The sequence below is a fragment of the Pogoniulus pusillus genome, chromosome 2, assembly GCF_015220805.1.
Source record: "Pogoniulus pusillus isolate bPogPus1 chromosome 2, bPogPus1.pri, whole genome shotgun sequence".
Lineage (NCBI taxonomy): Eukaryota > Metazoa > Chordata > Aves > Piciformes > Lybiidae > Pogoniulus > Pogoniulus pusillus.
In genome coordinates this window covers 22,412,146-22,436,862 of record NC_087265.1, presented here as the reverse complement: position 1 = coordinate 22,436,862, position 24,717 = coordinate 22,412,146, and the positions used below count along the sequence as shown (strand labels likewise).

The following is a 24,717-nucleotide window of genomic DNA, read 5'->3' as shown; positions in this document are numbered from 1 at the left end:
GTACTAGCTTCGGGGAGGAGCAGACAGGACAGGTCACAACGACTACAAAGCTTCATTGGCTTATGCCCGAGAATACTTTCCATTCTGCCTCTGATCAAAATCATTCCTGAATTCGTGTGCATTCCTGAATCATGTTTGCTGCTGAGTTCAGTCTGGACTCAAGGCTCTGCTCGCTAACAGAGCACTGTCCCTGAAGCTGGTGGCAGTAAGCTGCCCCATCCAAACACCGCTTGAGAGAACCAGCCACCGTTCTCACTGCAGAGCCTTTCTCTGAACATCACAAGGTGACTCTTCGCTACTGGACACAGACTCAGTGGTAAGCGTCCTCCAAGAACACCACCCGCCCTCTCTCAAACATTTCCTCCGTGGACCTGGCACAATCCTCGCAGAAAACACGGTGAGGGAGTCCAAGCCTGTTTCTGCCCACAGTCGCCTCTTACGACCGGTGGAGAAGCATTCGCAGTGTCTCCAAGCCGCGGAGCGGGGCCTACCACCGGGACCCAACAGCCGCCGAGCGCCGCCCCTCAGCCCGCGGGGCAAACCCCCCTGCGGGGGGCGGGGCGCGACGCTCTGACGCCAAATCGGCGCGCCCGTCGCCTCCCGCGCGATTCTTGCTGCTTGCTCCCGTCGCGCCCCGCGCCGTCTTCCCAGCGTGCCCCTCGGCTGCCGGCGTTACGAGGGGGCTCCGTTGCGCCTCCCAGGCGCCGGCGATTCCGTCTCGCTCCTCTCCGCTCCGCCCTCACCGCGGTCCTGAAGTCCCCGAGCGAGAGCTGAGACCGCTCCCCCCTCCCCGCCATGCCCCCCAAGAAGCAGCAGCAGCCGGCGGGGGGCAGCAAGAAAGCGGACCAGAAAAAGAAGGAGAAGATCATCGAGGTAAGGCGAGCAGGGCCGCGCCGGGCCCAGGAGCCGCATCCGAAACCAAAGGGGTCGCTTTCACGCCGCGGCCCTCTTCCTGCACCTGTTTCTTCTTGCCTTTCCCTTCGTACGCGGGCAGCTCATTCTCTGCGCCCTCCTCTGTCAGTCCCCCTGCTAGGAGAACACGGACGCTGATGCCAGTGGCAGCCGGCCTCCGCGGGAGGCGGCCGTCATGGCCCGCGGGCGGGTCCCTAGGCTGTCTCTTCGGCTGAAGCGGACAATGAAACTGTCATAAAACCAAAAACTTTGCGTGGGTGGAGGGGGAGTATGCACACGCGCCTAGGTAGGGCCGCGGCGCAGGCCAGAAGCAGCGATCTGGGAAATGCTGGTTCTTTCCGCGGCCCGAATCTGTCAAATGGTAGACTGTCGCACTTTAATCTGTGCTGTTGGGTGCTGGGCTTCTTAGACTGAGGTTTGAGTTTTCAGCCTCCACGTTTTCAGGCCAGGTCTGAAGGTGCACATGGGAGTGCCTTTTTTTTTTCCCCCTTACCATTTCGCATTTAATACTGTTTGTGTGATTTATTAACAATAACTTATTGCATAACTAAAATAAAGAGTGATAATATTCTCCATGTGGCAGTTGCCATGGAAATCAAGCATATGAATGATCTGTGTTTCTCAATCATTTTGACAAATTGCATACTTCTTAAATTAGTATGAAGTAATGGAGAACTAGTTGCTGTTGATAGGGGATATACTGTAAATGAAAACAGGTTGTTTCTGGAAACTTGGAACTGTTCATTCTGCAATTCTGTTAAAATGTTTTTGGATTGTTACAGTTTCCAAAAGTATGTTTGAACTGTGGTGTTATCAGTGGATGAACATCTGTTACTTGTTCCTGAAAGGAAAAAGATGTTGATATCAAGTCAGAGGCATAGGTAGATTTGTAATGGTGGTATTTCTACTTCAGAAACCCAAAAGACAGCCCACTTCCACGTGAGTTTTTATGAATGGGTGTCAGGATTATGGTCTTTGGTGGTCTTTTTTTGGCGCTGCCCAGTAATAGGACAAGAAATAGCTGGTATAAACTGGATCACAGGAAGTTCCATCTTATGAGGAGAAACTTCTTTCCTGTGAGGGTGACAGGGCACTGGAGAAGGCTGCCCAGAGAGGTTGCGGAGCTTCCTTATCTGGAGACTTTCAAAACTCATCTCTTTGTTTTCCTGTGTGGCCTGCCCTAAGTGATCCTGCTTTGGCAGGGGGCATTGAACTATATGATCTTCTGAGGTTCTTTCCAACCCCTAACATTTTGTGATTCTGTGATTTTTTTTTAACAGTTTTGATATAGAAACATACCTCTAACAATTAAACTGGAGATACAGAGGAAAGATTAGTTCAGGCAGTAAACAGACTTCTCTCCGTGCAGTTTAAGAAGTGCAAAGACTTGTGTGGACTTGACATAGGGGAAGGATTTAAATTCAAATTCGTACAGTTAGACAGTGGAAAGCTTAAAATTCTTCCAAAATAAAAAATAATGTTGCATGTGGTAGTAGTCATCTGTATAACAAATACAACATTTTATATATGTATATTATGGGTAAAACTAATAAGTGACTTCAGGTAGATTGGGGGAAAAATATGACTATTTGATCTGCCTATTGTCCTCAGATGTTACTTGGTTAGACACTAAGAACCTCATGTCCCTTTGCTTTAAAAGGACTTAAAAAACTGTGTATAAGCTTACTTGAGTACTTGGACACAAGTAAGAGGTGATAAAAGCAAGCTTGCACAAAGGCATCATTTAGTAGGTTCTTTGAAAAGCCAATTTAAGAGATGATGTGAAAGGTCTAAATATTGTCCATACTGTTTCTTGGGTTGCTTGTGTGGCTTGGGTTGCTTGTCTGTCTTTGATTGAATACCTGACAGGAGTGGTAGATCGTTTTTGGTATTGAATCCGTTTTGATTAATGTGTCTGTCTTTATTTCTTGGTTCAGGATAAAACATTTGGCCTAAAGAATAAAAAAGGTGCAAAACAGCAGAAATTTATCAAGGCTGTGACACACCAGGTTAAATTTGGTCAGCAAAATCCACGTCAGGTAAGCATTTATTCTGTAATATTTGCCCACTGTAGAGTTGAGTCATCTTTCACTACATATAGATTGTGATGTAATACTGAAGTAGAAAGAAACTGCGTTGTTACTTGCCAGTTGTACTGTGACTTGTACACATTTAGACATTTAGCCAATAATATTCTTTCAGAGTTTGTCTAGATAAGAGTTATGTGCCTGTATAATGGTATGTAATTATTTATCTTTTTTAATTTTAATTCCTACTTAATCAAATACTAAACAGATTAAAATAATAATTAATGATTGCAAATACTAATACTGGAATTGGAAAAATATTTAAAAAAGCTTAAGCCGTTATGTGCTGCTTGTTATGCTTATGGAAGTATTTGTGATCATTTTATGGGGAAACAAATCTGATAAGCCTGCTCCTATTTTCCAAACAGGTCAAAGAAAGTGAAATTTTTTACCCTCTCTACTTTTCTCTAAGATGAAGGAAAACGTGATGTAGCTGAGATATAATGTTTAAGTTATATTTAAGCAAAAATCATGGGCATTATAGAAATAAACTATAATGAAAGTGAGCCAGGTCTTTTATTCCTGCAGTGTTAGGGAAGCTGATTAAGCACTTGAACATCTTCCTGCTTTACAAATAAACCTGTAAAATACTTGTATTTGTGTCAGCTAAATCCATGATGTCGTAGTTTTCCCAATTCCTTACATAAGAATGAGCTAACAAATGTACAGTGCAGCTTTAAATGTCAAGTTGATATTTGGGTCATTAGATGTAGTAGTTTTGTGTCGTGGCAAGGGCTGCTTGATGTCACTTTAAAAACATGATGCTAATCAAATAGTCTCTTCTGATACTTCTGTGTGATGTCCCTCAGTCTGGAGGATTAATAGGAATACCAGCATGTAAATTAGTCAATGTGAACAAATCTGTTTCTCAAATGCTTGTAGCTGTTGACTGATGCATTTTGGATTCTTCTGTTTCTTAGACCTGTTTATATGTTTTTCACTTTGTGAAATAGTTGTTAAGGTTGTCCCTGAGAGAGAAGGGACACTTCAAAGCAGTTTTCTTGTGTCCTGATATAAAAATGGAAATGCTATTGAGGTTTTGTGGTGGTAGTGTTAATGTTTCCTTGGTTGGTTGTTGGGATTTTTTTTTGAGGGTCTTCTGTTTTGTTTCTGGTTGTTTGGTGGGGGGTTTTTTGTTGTTTTCTTTTAAGAGTCAAGCTTTATTTTCATGCTGTTAGAGCTCTAGGGTGAAACAAAAGTATTCTTCAAGTGCTGAGTTTTGTAGTTGACTTGCGTAGGTCTGCATATCATATAAAAAAAGTGGTTTAAACTTCCAATATGAAAACCAATTGAACTAATTCCTTGTGAAACAATTGAGTATGTTTTTGCCAGTTTCACCATAAGAACAGAGCTCCTTGTTAAATATTACTCTGTATTTTTCTGCTGAAGGACCTCACATGTTTTTATAGTGGTGTTCCTCTCACTAGCTTCCCTAAAGGGTAAGAGTCAATCTCATAATGCTTCTCCTATGTCCTTTTTCATCTGTTTTCATCTGTCTTCATCCCTGTCTACCACACTGCTATAGGTACAGGCCCTTTCTGGCTTATGCAGAAAGGGTAAAGCAGTCAGGCTTTTTTCTTATCCACAAACTTACACTTTCCTAGATGAGCCTGTTTTTCAGCCCTCAGCCCCTAGTGCCTATAAAACAAATGTTCTTGGCTTTCAAACTACTGATTATCAATTAAATGTTGTTATGAAATCATGTTCTAAAAGTGTCTTCCATCTTCTATAGGCAGATTTGATGCAATTGCTATTCCTACACCTGAAGAGAAAGAGCAAAGTAGCATGTAGGGGACTAAAGATAAAGATAGAGACATTTTGCATGAGTCTCGAATTAACTGCACTGCATAGCTGCATTGCTTGTGTGTTACAAAAGAGCAACTACTCCTCTCCTGGACTCAATTATCTTGATTTCCTAACTGATATTGGAGTAGATAGAGATAACTGTGTCATCTAATGGTATCTACTATTGGATCATTTTTCTGTATCGGGAATAGTGTGGCCAGCTGAATGTGGGAAGTGATAGTCTCCTTGTACTGAGCAGTGCTGAGGCTTCACCTTCAATACCATGTTCGGTTTTGGGTCCCTCCCTACAGGAAGGCCATTGAGATTCTGGAACAGGGTCAAAGAAGGGCAACAAAGCTGGCGAAGGGTCTAGAGCACAAGCCTTTCAAGGAGTAGCTAAGAGAACTAGGATTGTTTGTCTGGAGAAAATAAGACTGTGGGCTGCATCTCACTGAAAGGAAATTGGCATGAGATGGGTGTTGGCCTCTTCTCCCAGTTAAGCAACAGAATGAGAGGAAATAGCCTCAAGTTGTCAGGGGAGGCTTAGGTTGGATATTAGGAAAAACATGTTCACTGAAAAGAGTTGAGGCTGCCTGGGAAAGAAGGTGAAATCACTGTCCCTGGAAGTGTTCAGAAAACATTTCAATCTGATGCTTAGAGACATAGGTTAGTGGTGGTCGTGAGTGCTAGGTTAAAGGCTGGACTCAGTCTTGGAGGTCTTCTCCAACCTTAGTGATCTTATGACCATGATCCTACCAGCATCTTGCATCTCTATTCAATTTGGAATCTCTTTTAAAGTCAGTACCACTAGATGGCAATGGCCGTTTGTGCAGGCAGGGCAGGAAGTCTGAGAAGTTTAGGAATCGCAGGTTCTTGTCCTTCTCTCATGTGTTAACTTAGAATGATTTGCTATTTCAGTGTACAGTTCATGTGAAGTGAGTAATGTCATTCTAACTGTATATTGCCTGACTTCAAATCTGGGGTTGTTCTAGGCTGCTCAAACAGAAAGTGAGAAGAAGTTAAAAAAAGAAGATAAGAAAAAAGAATTACAAGAATTAAATGAACTCTTCAAGCCTGTGGTTGCTGCACAGAAAATTAGCAAAGGTATGAGTAACTGAATGCTCTTTGCTTATTGTGTGTCTCTTATTCATATATCTACTGAAGTTTAAAATAACCCTTTCAACCCAGGTACTGGATGATTAGAGTATCAAAAGATAACGTGGTGTTGTTAGGACAGGTAGAGATGCTTTGCTGTTTTCAGCTTCATGAATTAGATGCTTCTGGATGAGTGGCATGATGATTTTATTTAAAGCAGCCTCTGTCCCCTGGGAAGAAATCTATTCCAGCCTCAGTAATTCTGTGACTCTGTGAAACACAACATCCAGGAATTACAAGGAATATAATTTAACTGTTATCTTCCCTGGAAGCTTGTTTTAAAACAGTAAAAATTTTCCAATTCCTTCTTGTTCACTTTACAATTAACAGTAGGATTTGGTTTCAGATGTGTCCTTTCTTGAAATCAGTTACTGAACAAACTGGGTTTTTTGATGAATTTTAAGCTTACATGTTTTTGACACTTGTAGGAGTGTCTCTACTATTGGGTGCTATATGGGAGGAAAAAAACTATTTTTAGAAGTGAAGCAAATGTTAGCAATGCTTTGCTTTATTAATCTGCACAATACTTTTTTACTAAATTCCATGTATTTCTTTAAAGAAATCTTGACGCTTGCTCATTGTGGCAATTAGGAGGAAGAAAAGCCAGTTCTCTGTTTATGATATGCAGTGCTCAGTTTCTCCAAATGAAGTAACTCTTAACTTAAAGATATTTCAGAACATTAACACTGTTGTAATTAAAACTTGCTATTGAAACTGCCAACAAGGAGAGCATGTTACTGGAAGTTCTTCCAGGGATCCCTGATGTGTTAAGAACTAGACTTTAGTGAAGTTTTTAACCAGGTGTTGCTGTGCCTGCTCTAGAAGACACTGGTGACTGACACCAACCATAAAATCAGTAAGTGAAAAGTTTCACCGTAAAATCCTTCAGGAGTACTTATCGACATTACAACTAAATTGTTTCTGGTTTAGGTGTCATGTAAATATTTTTTTTACCTGCTTTCATTTTCTCACCTAATGGGCAAGTAATTCCATTAGTGGGGTGATACTGAAGCTGTGGTTAGGTTGATGGAGTAGTTCATGCTGTAATAATTAATGGGTACAAATGAGAACACAGGAATTTCCACCTAAACACAAGGAAAACGTTTTTTCCTTTGAGGATGTTGAAACACTGAACAGACTGCCAGGACAGTTTGTGGAGTCTTGTTCTCAGGAGAAGTTCAGAACCCTCCTGGTAATCCTGGGTCACTCTGCTTGAGCAAGGAGTTGGTCCTCAGAGGTCTCTTCCAACCTCACCAGTCTGTCATTCTGAGTTCCTTATTATGGGGTTTGTGAACAATTATCTTACTTCTACTGCTACAGGAAATAGTCTGAATGAGTGCAATTTAGATTATTATAAGGGAAGACTGACATCCTAAAAAGGCTTTGCTGTGTATTGGAAGCAAAAAAAGCTTCTTATAAAGGGAAGAAGTTGTACCAAGTGGTATTTTGTGTGTATTACATTATACAAATTAACAATTTCAGGAATAGTGTTGCCAGCAGGACTAGCAAAGTCATTCTTTCCCTGTACGAAGTGCTGTTAGGCCACACCTTGAGTACTTTGTCCAGTTCTGGGCCCCTCAGTTTAAGAATGATGTTGAAATGCTCAAATGATGGCTGCACCCAAAGAGTGGCTGTCAGTGGCTCCATGTCGAAGTGGAGGCCAGTGACAAGCGGAGTCCCTCAGGGATCAGTCCTGGGACCAGTCTTGTTCAACATCTTTGTCGGTGACATGGACAGTGGCACTGAGTGCACCCTCAGCAAGCAGACATGGTGGAAGGAAGGGATGACATCTAGGGAAACCTGGACAGGCTGGAGAGGTGGGCACAAGACAACCTCATGACGTTCAACAAGACCAAGGGCAAGGTCCTGCATCTGGGTTGAGGCAATCCCAAGCACAAATCCAGGCTGGGCATTGACTGGCTGGAGAGCAGCCCTGAGGAGGGGGACTTGGGTGTGCTGGTAAATGAGAAGCTCAGTGTGAGCCAGCAGTGTGCACTTGCAGCCCGCAGGGTGAACCAGATCCTGGGCTGCGCCAGGAGAAGTGTGGTCAGCAGGTTGAAGGAGGTGATTCTCTCCCTCTGCTGCTCTCTGCTGAGACCCCACCTGGAGTACTGCATGCAGTTCTGGAGCCCCCATTACAAGAAGGATGTGGATATGCTGGAGCAGGTCCAGAGAAGGGCCGGGGGGATGATCAGAGGTCTGGAGCACCTCTCCTATGAGGACAGACTTAAAGAGTTGGGGCTGTTCAGTCTGGAGAGGAGGAGGTTCTGAGGTGCCCTTCTTGTGGCCTTTCTGTATCTGAAGGAGGCCTGCAAAAAAGCTGGGGAGGCACTTTTTAGGATATCAGAGAGTGACAGGACTAGGGGCACACAGCGAAGCTGGAGGTGGTGAGATTCAGACTGGATGTGAGGAAGAAGCTCTTCACCATGAGAGTGGTGAGAGCCTGGAATGAGTTGCCCGGGGAGGTGGTTGAGGCCCTCCACCCCAGACGTGTTTAAGGCTAGGCTGGATGAGGCTCTGGGCAGCCTGATCTAGATTAGGGTGTCCCTGCTTAGGGCAGGTGTATTGTAACTAGATGATGCTTGTGGTCTCTTTCAAACCTGACTGATTCTATCATTCTATTAATGTGTCCAGAGAAGGGCACCAAGGCTGGTGAGGAGGCTGGAGCACAGCCCTATGAGCAGTAGCTGAGAGACCTGAGGTTGTTTACCTTGGAGAGAAGGAGGTTCATAGGGGACCTTATTGCTGTCTACAACTATGTGAAAGGAGGTTGTAGTGAGGTGGGGACAACCCAGGCAACCAGTGACAGAACAAGAGGACACAGTCTCAAGCTGTGCCAGGGCCGGTTTAGGCTGGATTTTAGGAAGACGTTCTTCACAGAAAGACTGATTGGCATTGGAATAGGCCAATGGGGAGGTGGTGGAGTTACTGTCCCTGGAGGTGTTTAAAAGGAGACTGTATGTGGCGCTTGGTGCCATGGTTTAGTTGATTAGATGGTGTTGGGTGATAGCTTGGGCTTGATGATCTCAAAGGTCTTTTCCAACCTGATTGATTCTGTAATTGACTCAGGCACACTGCTACCAGTCTTTCTGTAAATAGTCAAGTGCCAGGTTTGATACTTAGCACAAATATTATGCCCTACAAGGTAAAGTGGATGTGTTTAGTACACAGTATTTATGTGGTAAATGTCACATCAACTTTAATTTTAAAAATGTGTTTTCAGCCTCCATAGATCCTAAATACTGTATCATCCTAGATATTGTTCTCAGGTTTTCATGTACAGCTTTTGCTTAAAAACAGTATTAAAATCTTTCTCCACACAGGTGCTGACCCCAAGTCTGTAGTTTGTGCTTTTTTCAAGCAAGGGCAATGCACTAAAGGAGACAAGTGCAAGTTTTCCCATGATTTGTCTTTGGAAAGGAAGGGTGAGAAACGAAGTGTCTACATCGATGCAAGAGATGAAGACCTTGAAAAAGGTAAAGTACTTCTAGAAAATGACCCCTGAATTTGTATGGTTCTGAAACTAGATTTTAGAGTCTTCTTGTGTTCATGACCTTGGAGAGCCTGGTCAAAGACCAAGGCAAGTGATTGCTGTTATGTTTAAAATTATGTCCAACAGTGAAACTCACTTTAAGAAACATGTTAACAGGTATTCCTGAGATGTTCTTTAAAACTAAAAGAAACAAGTATGACCTAGTGATACTGGATTGTAGTTTTCACATTCTGCTATGTAATGTATTAGGTCATACAAGCAGCAAGTTGTGCAGTAATTGGTCTGTTTTGCAGCTGCTAGTTTTCTAAGTTCTATAAAATGGAAATGGAAGAAGTGTAATGAGCAACCAGTTGTCTCCTAGACCTGTTATTAGTGGTTGCCAAATGTGCACAGATATAGAAGTCAGGATACTTTTGATTTTTTTGGTGACTTTCTCTTCTTTCCCCAAATCACTTGTTGGCTGAGTGCTCTGGTTAGAGATTTTATAGTCAAAATGATTTATTTTTCCATAACTCATCATGTCTTGATCTTTATTTGACTTTTAGCCTCTGTCATCCTAAATGACTCTGCTATGATCCCATATAGATTCACTGCTGCTGTTAACCTTTGGTGATCTCTCTCCTTTTGATAGAACCTTCTTGTAATTTGAATGCAAAAAAAATGGTGTTGTCTCTTAATCCAAAGGTTACATTAGCTGGATTTCTGGATATTGTTCCACAGCTTTCTCTTCAGTCATCTTCCATTTCTTTTCTCTTGTCTGCACTTGGTAGTGTACTGTAAGGACACTTTTTTTTTTTGTCTTTAACCTGAAGCACATTTTATACATATCAAAATAGAAAGGCTTTTGAGGAAATTTTCCTGTGAGCAACACAGGGAAGTTTGAACACTGTAATAAGCCAGAATTTATTTTCGATTCTATAGGCTAATTAGAAAGTAAGAATTGCAATTTAAACTGTCACTAGGAAGAAAAACAACTTGACTGCACTATTTAGTATTTGGATTTTTTGTGAAACCATCTGTTATCTTTTTCTAGATACAATGGATAACTGGGATGAGAAGAAGCTGGAGGAAGTTGTGAACAAGAAGCATGGTGAGGCGGAAAAGAAAAAACCCAAAACTCAAATAGTATGTCTTGTTTTTCTTGGTTTGTTTTTTTTTAATTGAGGTGTAATAGAGAGAACTAACTGCAGACTTGCATTAGATGTGTTTATTGTTAGCTAAAGGGGTTTTTTAAATGGAATATTAGAAGAATATTCTGAGTATCTAGTTGGTGAGAGTACTTCTAAATAATGTGTTTAGAGCTAAGTAAAACCCCATCCCAAAGCTCTTTCAGTTACAAGGTATTTTCTCATGTAAACTAAAATGGATAGTAGATGAAGTGCTTTCAAAATTGAAATGATTATAAGTAATGCATCTAATCACAGAATGTTAGGATCAAATGTTAAGACTTGAAAGATCATCCAGTCCAACCCTCCTACCAGGGCAGGATCACCTAGGCAAGTCATACAGGACTGCATTGAGGCAGGGTCATCAGAGAATACCATAGAATCAACCAGGTTGGAAGAGATCTCCAAGATCATTCAATACAACCTGTCGCCCAGCCCTGTCAGTCAACTAGACCATGGCACTAAATGCCTCATCTAGTCTTTTTTTTAACATCTTCAGGGATGGCAACTCTGCCACCTCCCTGGGCAATCCATTCCAATGGCAAATCACTCTGTGAAGAGAACTTCCTCCTAACATCCAGCCTATACCTACCTTCCTAGGCACAACTTGAGACTGTGTCCCCTTGTTCTGTTGCTGGTTGCCTGGGAGAAGAGACCAACCCCCATCTGGCTACAGCCTCCCTGTAGGTAGTTGTAGACAGCAACGAGATCACCCCTGAGCCTCCTCTTCTCCAGGCTAAACAACCCCAGCTCCCTCAGCCTCTCCTCACAGGGCTGTATTCCAGGCCTCTCACCAGCTTTGTCGCCCTTCTCTGGACATGTTCCAATATCTCAACATCTCTCTTGAATTGAGGAGCCCAGAACTGGACACAGTACTCAAGGTGTGGCCTGACCAGCGTTGAGTTCAGAATAATAACCTCCCTTGTCCTGCTCGCCGCACTCTTCCTGATACAGGCCAGGATGCCATTGGCTCTCCTGGCCACCTGGGCACACTGCTGCCTCATCTTCAGCTACTATCTACCAGTACCCCCAGATCCCTTTCTTCCTGGCTGCTCTCCAGCCAGTCTGTCCCCAACCTGTAATGGTGCATGGGGTTGTTGTGGTCAAAGTGCAGAACCTGGCAGTGGGCCTTCTTAAAACTTCTGGCGTTAGACTATCCAGCCTGTCTCGGTCCCTCTGCAGAGCCTTCCTGCCCCCTAACAGATGCACACATGCTCCCAACTTGGTGTCATCTGCAAACTTACTGATGGTGACTCAATCCCCTTGTCCAGAGCATCAGTAAAGCTATTGAATAGGACTGGGCCTAGCACTGATCCTTGGGGAATACCACTAGTGACTGGCTGTCAACTGGATGTAGCACCATTCACCACCACTCTCTGGGCCCAGCTCTCCAGCCAGTTCTTGACCCATATCAGAGTGAATCTGTCCAAGCCACGAGCTGCCAGCTTGGCCAGAAGCTTGTTGTGGCAGACGGTGTCAAAGGCTGTACTGAAGTCCAGGTAAACTACATCCACAGCCTTCCCCACATTCAACAGGCAGGAACCTGATCATAAAAGGAGATCAGGTTGGTCAGGCAGAAGGAGACTCCATGGCCTCTCTGAGTAGCCTGTTCCAGTGTTTTGTTGCCTCCACAGTTTTCTTCATGTTCACATGGAATCTTCTATACTGCATCCACTGCCCCTTGTCCTGTCATAGGACATCACTGGGAAGAACGTGGCTATGTCCTCCTGACACCCTTCATGTCTTTATAAATATGAATGAGGTCACCTCAGTCTCCTGTCCAAGCTAAAGAGCTCCAGCTCCCTCAGTCCATTCTCAGGAAGGAGATGTTCCACTGCCTTCAGCATCTTGTGGATCTGTGCTGGACTCTTTCAGGCAGTTCCCTGAGATCTTTCTTGAACTGAGAGGCCTAAAACTGGACGCAGTGTTCCAAATGCAGCCTCAGCAGGGTGGAGTAGAGGAGGAGGAGAACCTTTCTTGACTTGCTAATCACAGCCCTTCTAATACATCGCAGGATACCATTGGTCTTCTTGGCCACAGTGGCACATTACTGGCTGGTGTATGCTCCCTTGCTTAGAAGAGTCAAGTATTGTGATTATTGAGCCCTGTCATCCCATTCCAGTGACTGCCATATATATATATATTGACTTCTCTGTATACTGGGTGGCATAGAGGCATAGAAATTTGAATCTCCTCATTTAAGCCAGAGTTTGCTAAATTAGTCACTAGTAGTTCCAACCTCTAACTGCAAGAATATCCTATAGTTTGTGCACTACATGGTGCAATATCTTAATCCCTTTTTCAGTCTTTGGTACTTTAACCTTGTTTTCAATGCCAAGTAGGTAAATATTCAGTTGATAATTCCTAAACTTGTAATATGGCCAAGTGTGAACTATGAAGGATGATTAAGGGACTAGAGCACTGCCTTATATGGAGAGGCTGAGAGGCTTGGGGCTGTTCAGTCTGAAAATAACTGAGAGGGGATCTTCTAAATATCTGAGCACTGGGGGTCAAGAAGGAAGGGACAAGGACAGCCTCTACTCACTTGTACCCTCAGGTAGGACGAGGAGCAAAAATGTGAACCACGTGAGGAAGAACCTCTTTACTGTGAGGGTCCCAGAGCACTGGAATAGGCTCCCCGGAGAGGTTGTGGAGTCTCCTTCTCTGGAGACTTTCAAGGCCTGTCTGGATGTGTCCCAGACTTACACTAGATTCTGTGGTCCTGCTCTGGCAGGGTGGTTGGACTTGAAGGTCTTCAGCGGTCCCTTCCAATCTCTAACAACCTGTGATTGTGTTAAAAGTTCCAGAATAGAATGTTTAGCTCAGGATCAGGAGCTGGAGGGTTTTTAACATCGGGGCAAGTTCCATTTATTTAGAATAAAACTACACTGATGCAGGTAACAGGGAGAGATACACCATCAACAGGCTTTTATGTGTGCTGCTGGGTTTGCATTAGTACACAGCTGCCAGTCTTGGAGTCATCCTGTCTTTTAGTATTAAAGTATTAAGGAGAAAAAGCTGTTGACTAGAGAAATTTAAGATTTATTGAATTGCTTAAAACTAAGAAAAAATAAGATCACAGAATTAACCAGGTTGAAAAAGATCTTTGAGATCATCAAATCCAACCTAACACAGAATCACAGAGAGTCAGAGAATGTCAGGAGCCGCAAGGGACCTCCAAAGATCATCTGGTTCAACCCCCCTGCCAGAGACTGAGACTTTATAACCTCCCTGGGCAGCCTATTCCAGTGTTCTGTCACCCTCACAGTATAAAAATTCCTCCACATGTTTAGATGAAACTTCCTGTGCTTCAGTTTCCACCTATTGCCCCTTGTCCTGTCACTGGGCATGACTGAGCAGAGCCTGGCTCCATCCTCGTGGCACTCACCCTTTACATATTTATTAACATTGATGAGGTCACTTCTCAGTCTCCTCCAAGCTAGAAGCTCAGCTCCCTCAGTCTCTCCTTGTAAGTGAGATGTTCCTTTCCCTTCATCTTTGTGGCTCTGGGCTGGACTCTCTCAAGCAGTTCTGTATGTCCCTTTTGAACTGGGGCGCCCAGAACTGGACACAGTACTCCACAGGTGTTCTCACTGGGGCAGAGTAGAGGGGCTGGAGAACCTCTCTAGACCTAGTAGCCATTGGCCATCCTGGCCATAATAGCATATTGCTGGCTCATGGTCAACCTCCCATCAACTAGGACCCCCAGATCCTGTTCTCCTCTGCTGCCCTCCAGCAGGTCAGTTCCCAACCTATACCCGTCCCTGGGGTTGTTCTTTCCCACATGCAGGACCCTACACTTGCCCTTTCTGAATTCCATTGCGTTTCTTCCTGCCCAGCCCTCTAGCCTGTCCAAGTATCTCTGGTGTTGGATGTATTGGTTGTACTACTTCTGTCTGCTCTTTGTTTAGTAGCAATGCATTTCACATGTTTCTTTCAGTTTTCAGCACAGCTGGCTTTGAATTCCAGTAGTTCTGATACATAGTAGCTTTACATGGAGTGTAAATTGCTGGGAGTGGAAAGAGGATGTGGTGCTAAGAACTATTGTGTTTTACACAGGTCTGCAAATATTTCCTTGATGCCATTGAAAACAACAAATATGGATGGTTTTGGGTCTGCCCAGGTGGAGGAGACAACTGCATGTATCGCCATGCTCTCCCTCCTGGTTTTGTATTAAAAAAGGACAAAAAGAAGGAAGAGAAACAAGATGAAATTTCTTTAGAAGATCTAATAGAAAAAGAGGTAAAGTTGTGAGACAGGTACCATTTGGTGGGGTGTTTGTTTTCATTACTCTGAAGAGACACTTGTAAATAAATTCCTAATAATAGAAAAGTATAGAGTGTTTTTATAGCTGTATAAGCTAGGGTAAAGGATGTGTGAGATTTGCTTCATGTTGTTTAGAAACTGTTAACTAGTGAATAGGTGAATCTACAGCTGCATACTTTGTGGAGGTGCTAATTCTTTTTTAGGAGGCATCTGTTTTCTTCCTGTACCTGTGGCAGCTGTGCCCACAGGCCTTCCTCACTGCCTCCTTAGCTCTTACAGAACACTGAGGAAGCAGCACCAAAGCAACAAGGCCTTCTGAAGGTGTTATATTGCTGCTCTGCTTACTTCTGTCACCATTGCCTGGTAGTGTCAGTTTGAGGAGAACCTGAGCTTTTATTGCTGGTTTGTCTTCTCCTCTGCTTTCCACATGACCTTTCAAGTCAACTCTTACTAACTCTGAAATTGTTTGTTGAATCAATCTTTAAGTTGATGGTGAATGTTTAAGAAAGGTGAACATGAAGAAATTAGAAATAAATGCTTTAATTTTTTTCTGGTAAAGAGTAATTAAATCTAATTTGTTGTAGCCTTTGGAAACAATTTCTAGCATTAACTGGTCTCTACTTTACAGCGTGCTGCCTTAGGACCAAACGTTACCAAAATTACTCTAGAGTGTTTTATTGCATGGAAGAGAAGAAAAAGACAAGAAAAAATTGATAAGGCTGAGCAAGATATGGAGAGGAGGAAAGCAGATTTTAAAGCTGGCAAAGCACTGGTGGTACGTTTCAGAATCCAAATGGTAACGTAAGAAGAGTAAGTTTTTATAATAAGGTAACTGGCCTTGAAGGACTGCCTTTTTTTTTTTTTTTTTTGGCTTGTTTCAAAGTTTGGGTTTGGGTTTTTTGCAGTATCAATTATATGAAGTGACAAATTATGATTTCTTTTTCTGTGAACAGATCAGTGGACGCGAAGTATTTGAGTTCCGTCCAGAGTTGGTTGATGCAGATGATGAAGAGGCAGATGACACCCATTACGTTCAAGGAGCAGGAGAGGATGATGAGGTAAAGAACAGTATTTACTTGAGTAATAAGTGACATTAAAGTTTGTGAAGTTTGAATTTGAGAGCTCTTACAATGCAGTTAATAAGCATGATTCATAATAGTGCTGCAGGGTATATCTTGTTGAAATTCTGATGTCAAAAGGAAGAATAAAAACATCCTGTAGAAATCCTGCAGAAAACAAGACTTCTATGGAAAAAAAATCATGCAGAGCATCTTGATTTATCTTTCAGATGGAAGACCCTGTGTGCATAAATGATGTAGATTTGAACCTGTATGTCCCAAAGGCTGTAGATGAGACTGGCATTACTGTGGCCAGTCCTGAGCGATTCAGCACGTACAGCTCCACAGAGAAAGATGGTAAGTCCCTCACTATCGAGGCATGGCTGATGCAGGATTGAACTATACTAGCTTCCCAAAAGATAGCTGGAAATCCTTTGGTCATCTGCTAAGGAGAAGTATTTGTTTAAAAAGGAAGGGTGGGAGAGTGAAATTACTTGCAATAATAAATGTGGTTACTAAACAGAAGCCTTGTTGTAAATGTTATGCGTTTACTGTTTTGCTTAAGTAGAAGATAGTGTTATGGCTGCTTCAGGTAAATACTTAAAATGTTCTTTTGGCAATTTCCCTTTTGTTCTAGATTTATTAAATTGAATAAATTACATCAATAAAATTCCAAGCTTTTATTTGTATCTCTTAGCTAGTTTAAGTTACCTTGTAATTTGTTAGAGCAAAATCTCAATCTCGGTGGCTTATGGAAAGCATATCCTGATCTTTAAGACTGTAAAGTGCAAACTAAGTAGGAGGAGCTCATAAGATTTGGCTCAAAGTTTGGAATTCAAAGACTTGGGAGTTTGAGTTGTCTTTTTTAGCTTTCTTTTATAGTTTATGATCCAGACCTGTGTATTAATCAAGTATATGCAATTTAGCCACTGTAAGTCTACATAAATTTCAAAAGAAGTAACTTCTTTATAGCCTCAAAACTGTTTAGTAGGATTGTGAGTTAGTGATGTCTTCAACTTCTGCTGCTGAAATATGTATAAATTCTTGTAAATTCTTCTTTTTTTTCAGATAATAAATTGAGTGAAGCTTCAGGTGGTGATATAAACAACAGTGAGCAAAATGATTTGGAGGAAGATAATGATGGAGATGGGGAGTTGGAAAATGGAGTAATTGATGCGGTTCCAGTTGATGAAAATCTTTTTACTGGAGAGGACTTGGATGAACTAGAAGAAGAACTAAACACTCTTGATTTAGAAGAATAAATGAAAAGCTCAAGTGAGGAGTTTAAATCCATGTGACAAAGTGGAAGAACTGACTATCTTTTTTCTCCTTTTGACTAGAAATTCTTAAATGGGAGGTTTGTGGTTACCCAGCTGATTCCAAGGGGCACGTCATATACTAGGAGTATTTTCCTTCCATCTCATCTACTCCCATCTTGACTACGATGACAGTAAAACATTCAGAGTAGCTGAGAATTACCTGACAGCTGAATTTGCAGAAAATGAGATTATACCTTCAGCTAAAAGTAGGAAGTGTGCTTTGCCAGTACGCAAGCATGAGTGGGCAATTTGATACCAGGTACAGTATATACATCCAAGTATACATTCTTCACCAGAACTGCATTCTTACTAGAGATTGTGTTGATTTTAGAAACTGCCTGAAGTGAGTTTTAGGCAGTGTACTCGAATGGAGCTGATGCAGTTTATGCTTCTTTAAGTGATGGTTAGCTTTATTTGATCAGCTGGATACTGAAGATTGTGAAGTGGTACACCATGCAGTGCAGTATGGTGCCCTCTGTTTAAATAATGTTTTAAACTTTCCCACCACCTTTTGCCAACAAAATTGTAAATAAAGACTCTCAACTTTAAAACGCTTGTGTTGATTTTTCTCTGTTAAGTTAGGATCTCAGATCAAACTGTGACTAATTGCCATTTTCTAATACAGTGGTAAACCCATTTTTATCTTGACAGTCCAGATACTGCAGTGGTGGTGTTGGCTTTAGTTAAATTAGGGCTAACTGCCATTGCAGAGTATTTTCCCCCATGATTCTTGCAGTGTAAAATTCTGCAGCTGACTTCTTTACTGTTCTTATCTTCTGCCCATCCATTAACTGATTCAAGACATACTGTAGGTCACTCATTTCTATTTCAGTCTCATTCTTTCCTCACTGTGTTCAGTATATTAGGTAAGACTTCCAGCTTTGCAGAGCAGGGATGTTATGGTCTGAAATGCCACCTGTGATGTATTTGGTGTTCTGTTAATAACACAAAGTTTTACACTAGTCAGTTACCTCAGAGTGATGGGTTGTGTTGGCTGCAGAAGGCAATTGCTGCCAGGCTGCAATGAAATCACTGGGTTCTCTTTAAAGCCACTAAATGCTTGCTATACAGATTTCTCCCTAGTGCTTTTTGAAGGGGGCTGTAGGTCATTCCTTCTTGCCATACTACTAGTGACATCTGCAACAGTAGTGCTTTACTAACCATACTTTTTGTAGTGATTTTTGTTTTCTAAAGTTTTCAAACTACTACTGAAGGACCTTTATTAAGATTGGTAGCAGTGTTGGTGAGCTTTCTCTGTCTGCTGTTGGGTGGTAATGTTGGTTTTACATGGCTCTTTCTGACACTGCTAAATCAACTCTGGAGTCTTGAATGCTGTTTTTTAAATAGCTGACTGGGACATACTCTGCCCTTTTGGGGAACCTTGTGAAATGTTTTCTCCTTTAGAAACAAGAAGCAGGGTTTGGGAGAAAGGCCTGCTGAAATCTACTTCTAAATGTAAGTGTTTAAGCAGAAGCTGCAGTATCAGATCAAAATATTTACGGAGACTTTATTCCTGTGGCTGTAAATAAACAGTATTGACAGATCATTGTATTATATTGGTCAGCAATAGGAGCCCTGGATATCAGGACACATGAGAATGCAATTCGTATTTGAATGTATGATGCATCCTTTTTCAAAGTTGTATATTTTAAATAGGAATAAAATAATCAACATCAAGGACAAACAAAAATTGGCTTTCTATATTTTGTCTTAGTGGCTGGTAGATGACATAATACTGATTTCTGTAATATTGGTCTGTTTCACTGATCTAAATATGTTAAATTTTTGCCACAGTGCGTTTTGCAGTGGCAGGATCACAGGGTAATTAACACAGATTTCAGATAATGAAACACTGGTTAGTGTGCAAAAGAGGAAGCTGAGGGGAGACCTCATTGCTGTCTACAACTACTTGAAGGGATATTGTGGAGAGGGGGCTGCTAGTCTCTTCTCATAGGTAATTGCAGACAGAACAAGGGGGAATGGCCTCAAGCTGAGACTGGAGAGGTTTAGATTGGACATGAGGAAAAAGTTTTTCACAGAGAAAGTGATTTGGGACTGGAATGAGCTGCCCAGGGAGTGGAGTCACTGACCCTGGATATATTTAAGGGTGATTTGGATGTGGTGCTTAGGGATATGGTTTAAGGTGAACCTTGTAGAGTAGGGTTATAGGTTAGACTTGGTGATTCTGAAGGGCTTTGCCAACCTGGATCTTTCTGTGATTCTGTGAAATGGAGAGAGAAAGAGTTGTGGTGCAAAACTCCTTTATCCATGCATCACTTAAACATCAGAACCATAGAATGGTAGGAGTTGGAGGGGACCTGGTTGTAGGCAGGTGGGGGTTGGTTTCTTCTCCCAGGCAACCAGCAACAGGACAAGGGGGTGCAGTCTCAGGCTGTGCTGGGGGAGGTCTAGGCTGGATGTTAGGAGGAAGTTCTTCACAGAGAGAGTGATTTGCCATTGGAATGGGCTGCCCAGGGAGGTGGTGGAGTTGCCATCCCTGGAGGTGTTCAAGAAAAGACTGGATGGGGTACTTAGTGCCATGGTCTAGTTGATTGGATAGGGCTTGGTGATAGGTTGGACTGAGTGAGCTTGGAGGTGTCTTCCAACCTGGTTGATTCTATGATTCTATAATCTGTCTAGTTAGGACAGTTGCCTTCCATAGTATTTAAATAAGTTGAATATCTGTAAGTTAGTTGAAGGAAAACTTTGTTTTCTTAGGCACTAGTTATTGACTGATCGTTTGACATTGTCAAGAAACAGTTGGCTGTGCCTTTTTGGTTTTCTTTTTCACCTAGACTTATTCTGGCACTTTTCCTGACTGGACTTATTCTAGCATCTTGGCTTGGTCGATGTGTCTAGATTTCCAGCCATGGAAGCAGTGACTGCTTTTAAAGAAGTCTTTGTTAGTATAGTACTCAGGCATACCTTGGAGGATTAGTAGTGATATGCTGCTACTTGTTCCTTTGCCTTGAAGATAGGCTTGAATGTAGCCTATTAGAAGTTCTCAATCCTGTGAGTTAAGCTTCCATTTGCCGCTGACAGGGCATTCCAGTCAATGAATTCTTGATTTAAAATGAAAGAAAAGGCCTTTCTTAGAGCAGATTGATACTTCAGAAATCAACAGTGTGACAGAATGGAGTCCACCTGGATGGGACTTACTGCTGAGTTGTTTTTATTGATGAAAGGTTCCTGAAATTAGTGACTCAGTTATGGGAAAATAAGATATACTGAATCCTAAAATAGCTGTATCTTCACTGTAGTGACCAACCAGTTTCTATGAGTCAAAAATACAGTATTTCACTGTGAGGAGAGCAGGAAGGCTTAGTCCAAGACGCTTAATGGGTTGATACCAGGCTGTAAAGGATATAGGTCAATGATCATAGTAGCTGAGTTACAGCTGGACTTGATCTTGCAGGTCATTTCCAACCTTAATGATTCTATACCTCTGCAGTAACTTCATTCCTGTCCCTTTCAGCTTTCACTGTTGTTTGCATCATCTCCTAATTGAGTGCTGGGTGAGAGGTGTAAGGTGGCTATGACTGTGATGATTCTTGAGGAAATATGCTAGTACTCTGTCTTCTCAGCACCTTGGTTACTGAGCACTTGTGTGGACAAATCTAACAAGTGCAGCATGCTATCTGTCCTAGTGCTTGCTGTTGTGGGACTCTTGAGTGCAGAGAAGGGCAACAAAGCTGCTGAAGGGCCTGGACAATAAATCTTATGAAAAGTGACTGAAGGAGCTGGGGCTATTTAGTGTGAAAAAGAGGAGGCTGAGGGGAGACTTCATTGCTGTCTACAACTACCTGAAAGGATATCATGGAGAATCTGGTGCTGGTCTCACAGGTAAATAGTGATAGAAGAGGAGGGAATGGCCTCAAGCTGCAACTGGGTGAGTTTAGACTGGACATTAGGAAATCTTTTTTTCCCAGCAAGAGAGGTCAGGCATGGAATGGGTGGCCCAGGGAGGTGGTGGAGTCCCCAACTCTGGATATGTTTAAAGGGGGTTTGGATGTGGTGCTTGGGGGTGTTGGTGGCCGAGAAGGCCAATGGCATCCTGCTCTGTATCAGGAAGAGTGTGGCCAGCAGGACAAGGGAAGTCATTCTGCCCCTGTACTCAGCACTGGTTAGGGCACACTTTGAGTCCTGTGTCCAGTTCTGGGCTCCTCAATTTAAGAGAGATGTTGAGGTGCTTGAATGTGTCCAGAGAAGGGCACTAAGGCTGGTGATGGGGCTGGGGCACAGCCCTGTGAGGAGCGGCTGAGGGAGCTGGAGTTGTTTAGCCTGGAGAAGAGGAGGCTCAGGGGTGACCTCATTGCTGTCTACAACTACCTAAAGGAAGGCTGTAGCCAGGTGGGGTCTGGTCTCTGCTCCCAGACACCCAGTGGCAGAACAAGAGGACGCAGTCTCAAACTGTGCCAGGGCAGGCTCAGCCTGGATGTTAGGAAGAAGTCCTTCACAGAAAGAGAGATTGGCATTGGAATGGGCTGCCTGGGGAGGTGGTGGAGTCACCATCCCTGGAGGTGCTAAAAAGGAGATTGAAGCATTTAGCACCATGGTTTAATTAGAAGGGTTAGGAGATAGGTTGGACTGGATGATCCTGGAGGTCATTTCCAACCTGGTTAATTCTATGGTTCAGTTCTGGAGCCCCTATTACAAGAGAGATATGGATGTGCTGGAAGTTGTCCAGAGAAGGGCCACAAGGATGATCAGAGAGCTGGAGCTGCTCTGCTATGAAGAAAGACTGAGGGATTTGGGGCTGTTCAGTCTGGGGAGGAGAAGGCTCTGAGGTGAACTTATTATGGCCTTTCAGTATCCTAAGGGGGCTACAAGAAAGTTGGGGAGAGATTTTTTAGGATATCAGGTAGTGATAGGACGGGGGGGGGGGGGGGGGGGGGGGGGGAATGGAATAATGCTAGAAATGGGTAGATCAGACTGGATGTTAGGAAGCTCTTCACCCATGAGGGGTGGGGAGACCCTGGAACAGCTTTGCCCAGGGAGGTGGTGGAAGCCCCATCCATGGAGGTGTTTAAGGCCAGGCTGGATGAGGTTCTGAACATCCTGATCTAGTGTGCAGTGTCCCTGCCCATGGCAGGGGTTTGGAACTAGATGGTCTTGTGTTTCTGTGATCCTTGTGGTGTTTTCCAACCCTGACTGATTGTATGATTAATTTAAATGTACTCTCATATCTCACTTCCACCACACACAAAAAGCTGCTTAAACTAGCTAGCTGTAAATACTAGGATTTTTGGAGACTGGTGATTTAATCTTCTGCTTGCCACTGTTTCATTAATTAAAGCAGAGCTCCCCACTTGTCTTAAAGTCCTGGAAAAAACAAGGAGAAAAATTAAATGGAAAGCCTGACCTTAAATATTAAATTATCTATCAGACACTTGTTACAGAAATGTTGCCATTATTTAATGGGCACTCTCTCCAGCTGCTCTTTATCAAGGGGAGGTTTTACTGCTGATAAACTTTGGCCACAGCAGTGATAACTTGGCAGTTCCAAATTGACAGAATAGGTTGTGTTTCTTTAGCAGATTGAACATGAAATGTGCACCTACAAATAACTGTATTTTTTATGGACATGGCAGTGCTTCAGGCAGATGTGTGGAACAGGTGTCAAAAAAACATCTTGGCCTTTCTGAATGTTCATTTCTACCTGTGTTGCAATGTTGTTTATGCCCTTTTTTAAAAAGAACCTGGATAAGGTAAGCAATGCTATACTTAAACATTTGGTGAGCTTGTGTATCTTGCAACTAACATACGTGGAAAGTTCACAAAGTGGTTGTTGTGGTGGTGGTGTTCTGTGCGCTGCTTTTTAATGCTTTACTGAAACTGCGGAGTGATTGTGATTGGAGTGTAGAGTGACTCGACTCAAAGTGTTACAAAGTTACATCTTTGTTTCCCTCACAGTGAAATTGTTACAGCCCTAAGCTGAGAGAATGAGATGGCTCTTGTATTCAAATATCTCTTATATATGTTTCAGCGGAAGCATCTCAGGAAGACTACCCCCGGAATGACAGCAATATGAGCAGGAAGAAAATTGGAAAAAAGAGATCGGGAAAAGCCAAAGGAACTGCAAAACAGCAGCACTGTATCAGACCAAGAGAGCATTTAGCACGTTCCAAAACCCAGGCTCATGGGGAAGAAAGAGGTAAGAAAAGGGTGACCCCACATAACGCTTGAGGATGCCTGCTACATGGAGCCTCTGACAATTCTTAGTGTGGAGGATTTCCTCTACTAGATGTAGCATGTGATGGATTTCTCTCCCAAGTACATTCCTTGTTTCTCCTTTTGAATCTCCACAGATTTTTATTACCTTTTGGAAAAACAGTAATGCCATAGCTCTGCTACATCTTGTTTTTCATGTGACTCCTCCTAGCTTGTATTATTAGGTCTCCAGGGAAAAATACATAAAGACAAAGTTACATCCTATGTCTGCCTTTGCTTTGATGTGATGCCAAGTACAGAAAGTGGGTATCAAAAGGGATTTGACATCTTGTGGTTGTGAAGAGTACAGTCTCTTGATGTATTTCAGTGCTAGAAGCACTTCTGACAAAAAATCACAAACTTTCTCTTTAAGGTGCTTGATTCTGTTCTACAAATGAGCCTTAATCTGTAAAATCTTGAAGGAGCGGGCAGCCTTTGTTCCTGTTTCTGTCCTGGGTATATTCGGTGTGGCCATGATCACTTTTAAGTGCTTTTACAGTGATATCTGCAAATCATCCTCTCTCTTCCTCTTGCACTAGTACTAGAGGCTTAGAAGTGACCTTGTCTTAGTTGGTCACTTTCAGTTCCTTCATTTCAATAGATGCTCTGTCTTTTTACAGAGAGTGCCTGTTGCTGGTATTAGCAATAAGGTCAAGATGTTTTATTCATTTATGATGTTATAGCATTAATATGTGACCACAATAGACCCCCTGATAGCATGTTAGTGAAATGCATGACAAAAAGTAATCAGTGCCTTCAATCAAAAAATAGCAGCATTTAATTTCAAGAAACCTCATAGGGAGCCTCTTTATTTTACATTTGTGATGGAATGCATTTGGACATAAATTTGAGCAAGCCTGGCTTAAAACTCAGGAGATGTTTCTGAAGTATGAGATGTTTCCTAAATTAAAGGAAGGTTGGACTAGCTGAGGTTTCGAGGTCCCTTCCAACACCTAATGTGCTGTGATTCTGTGTAAAGCAAGATACAATGGAAAGGCATCATGGGTTTCCATTCAAAAATGTGAATGGAAAGAAAGTAGAGCATTCCTGAAGGGAAGAGAAGAGGAAATTATTATAGAAGGCTGGTAAGGCTAAAAAAATATTCTTTGTGCAGTCAGCCATTGGGGTTCTACATATGATGCATCCTTGGGACCATGTTGGGATGAAACTGTCTTTTCAGCCTATGATCAGTGCAGCACATCTTCTGTAGTTGTAGAAAATCAGCTAAAACCTTACATTTATCTGGCATTTAATACATTTTAGCAG

General features: G+C 42.5%; 1 protein-coding gene across 1 annotated transcript; it reads left to right on the top strand.

Moving 5' to 3' along the window:
* The first annotated feature begins 615 nt into the window (after positions 1–615).
* On the top strand, positions 616–17,792 carry ZC3H15 (zinc finger CCCH-type containing 15). The gene is made up of 10 exons (XM_064158206.1): positions 616–873; positions 2,850–2,951; positions 5,777–5,888; positions 9,263–9,415; positions 10,466–10,557; positions 14,658–14,840; positions 15,493–15,639; positions 15,818–15,922; positions 16,153–16,279; positions 16,991–17,792. The coding sequence occupies exons 1-10, from the start codon at positions 796–798 to the stop codon at positions 17,182–17,184; spliced, it is 1,293 nt and encodes a 430-aa protein (XP_064014276.1). The 5' UTR covers positions 616–795; the 3' UTR covers positions 17,185–17,792.
* Positions 17,793–24,717: the final 6,925 nt, after the last annotated feature.

What these genes read in the sequence shown, in the direction of transcription:
- ZC3H15 (XM_064158206.1), top strand. Translation starts at nt 796, where the DNA reads ATGCCCCCCAAGAAGCAGCAGCAGCCGGCGGGGGGCAGCAAGAAAGCG. An exon ending in AAAAACCCAAAACTCAAATA is followed by an intron (nt 10,558 to 14,657) that starts GTATGTCTTGTT and finishes TGTTTTACACAG; the next exon opens with GTCTGCAAATATTTCCTTGA. An exon ending in AAGATCTAATAGAAAAAGAG is followed by an intron (nt 14,841 to 15,492) that starts GTAAAGTTGTGA and finishes TCTACTTTACAG; the next exon opens with CGTGCTGCCTTAGGACCAAA.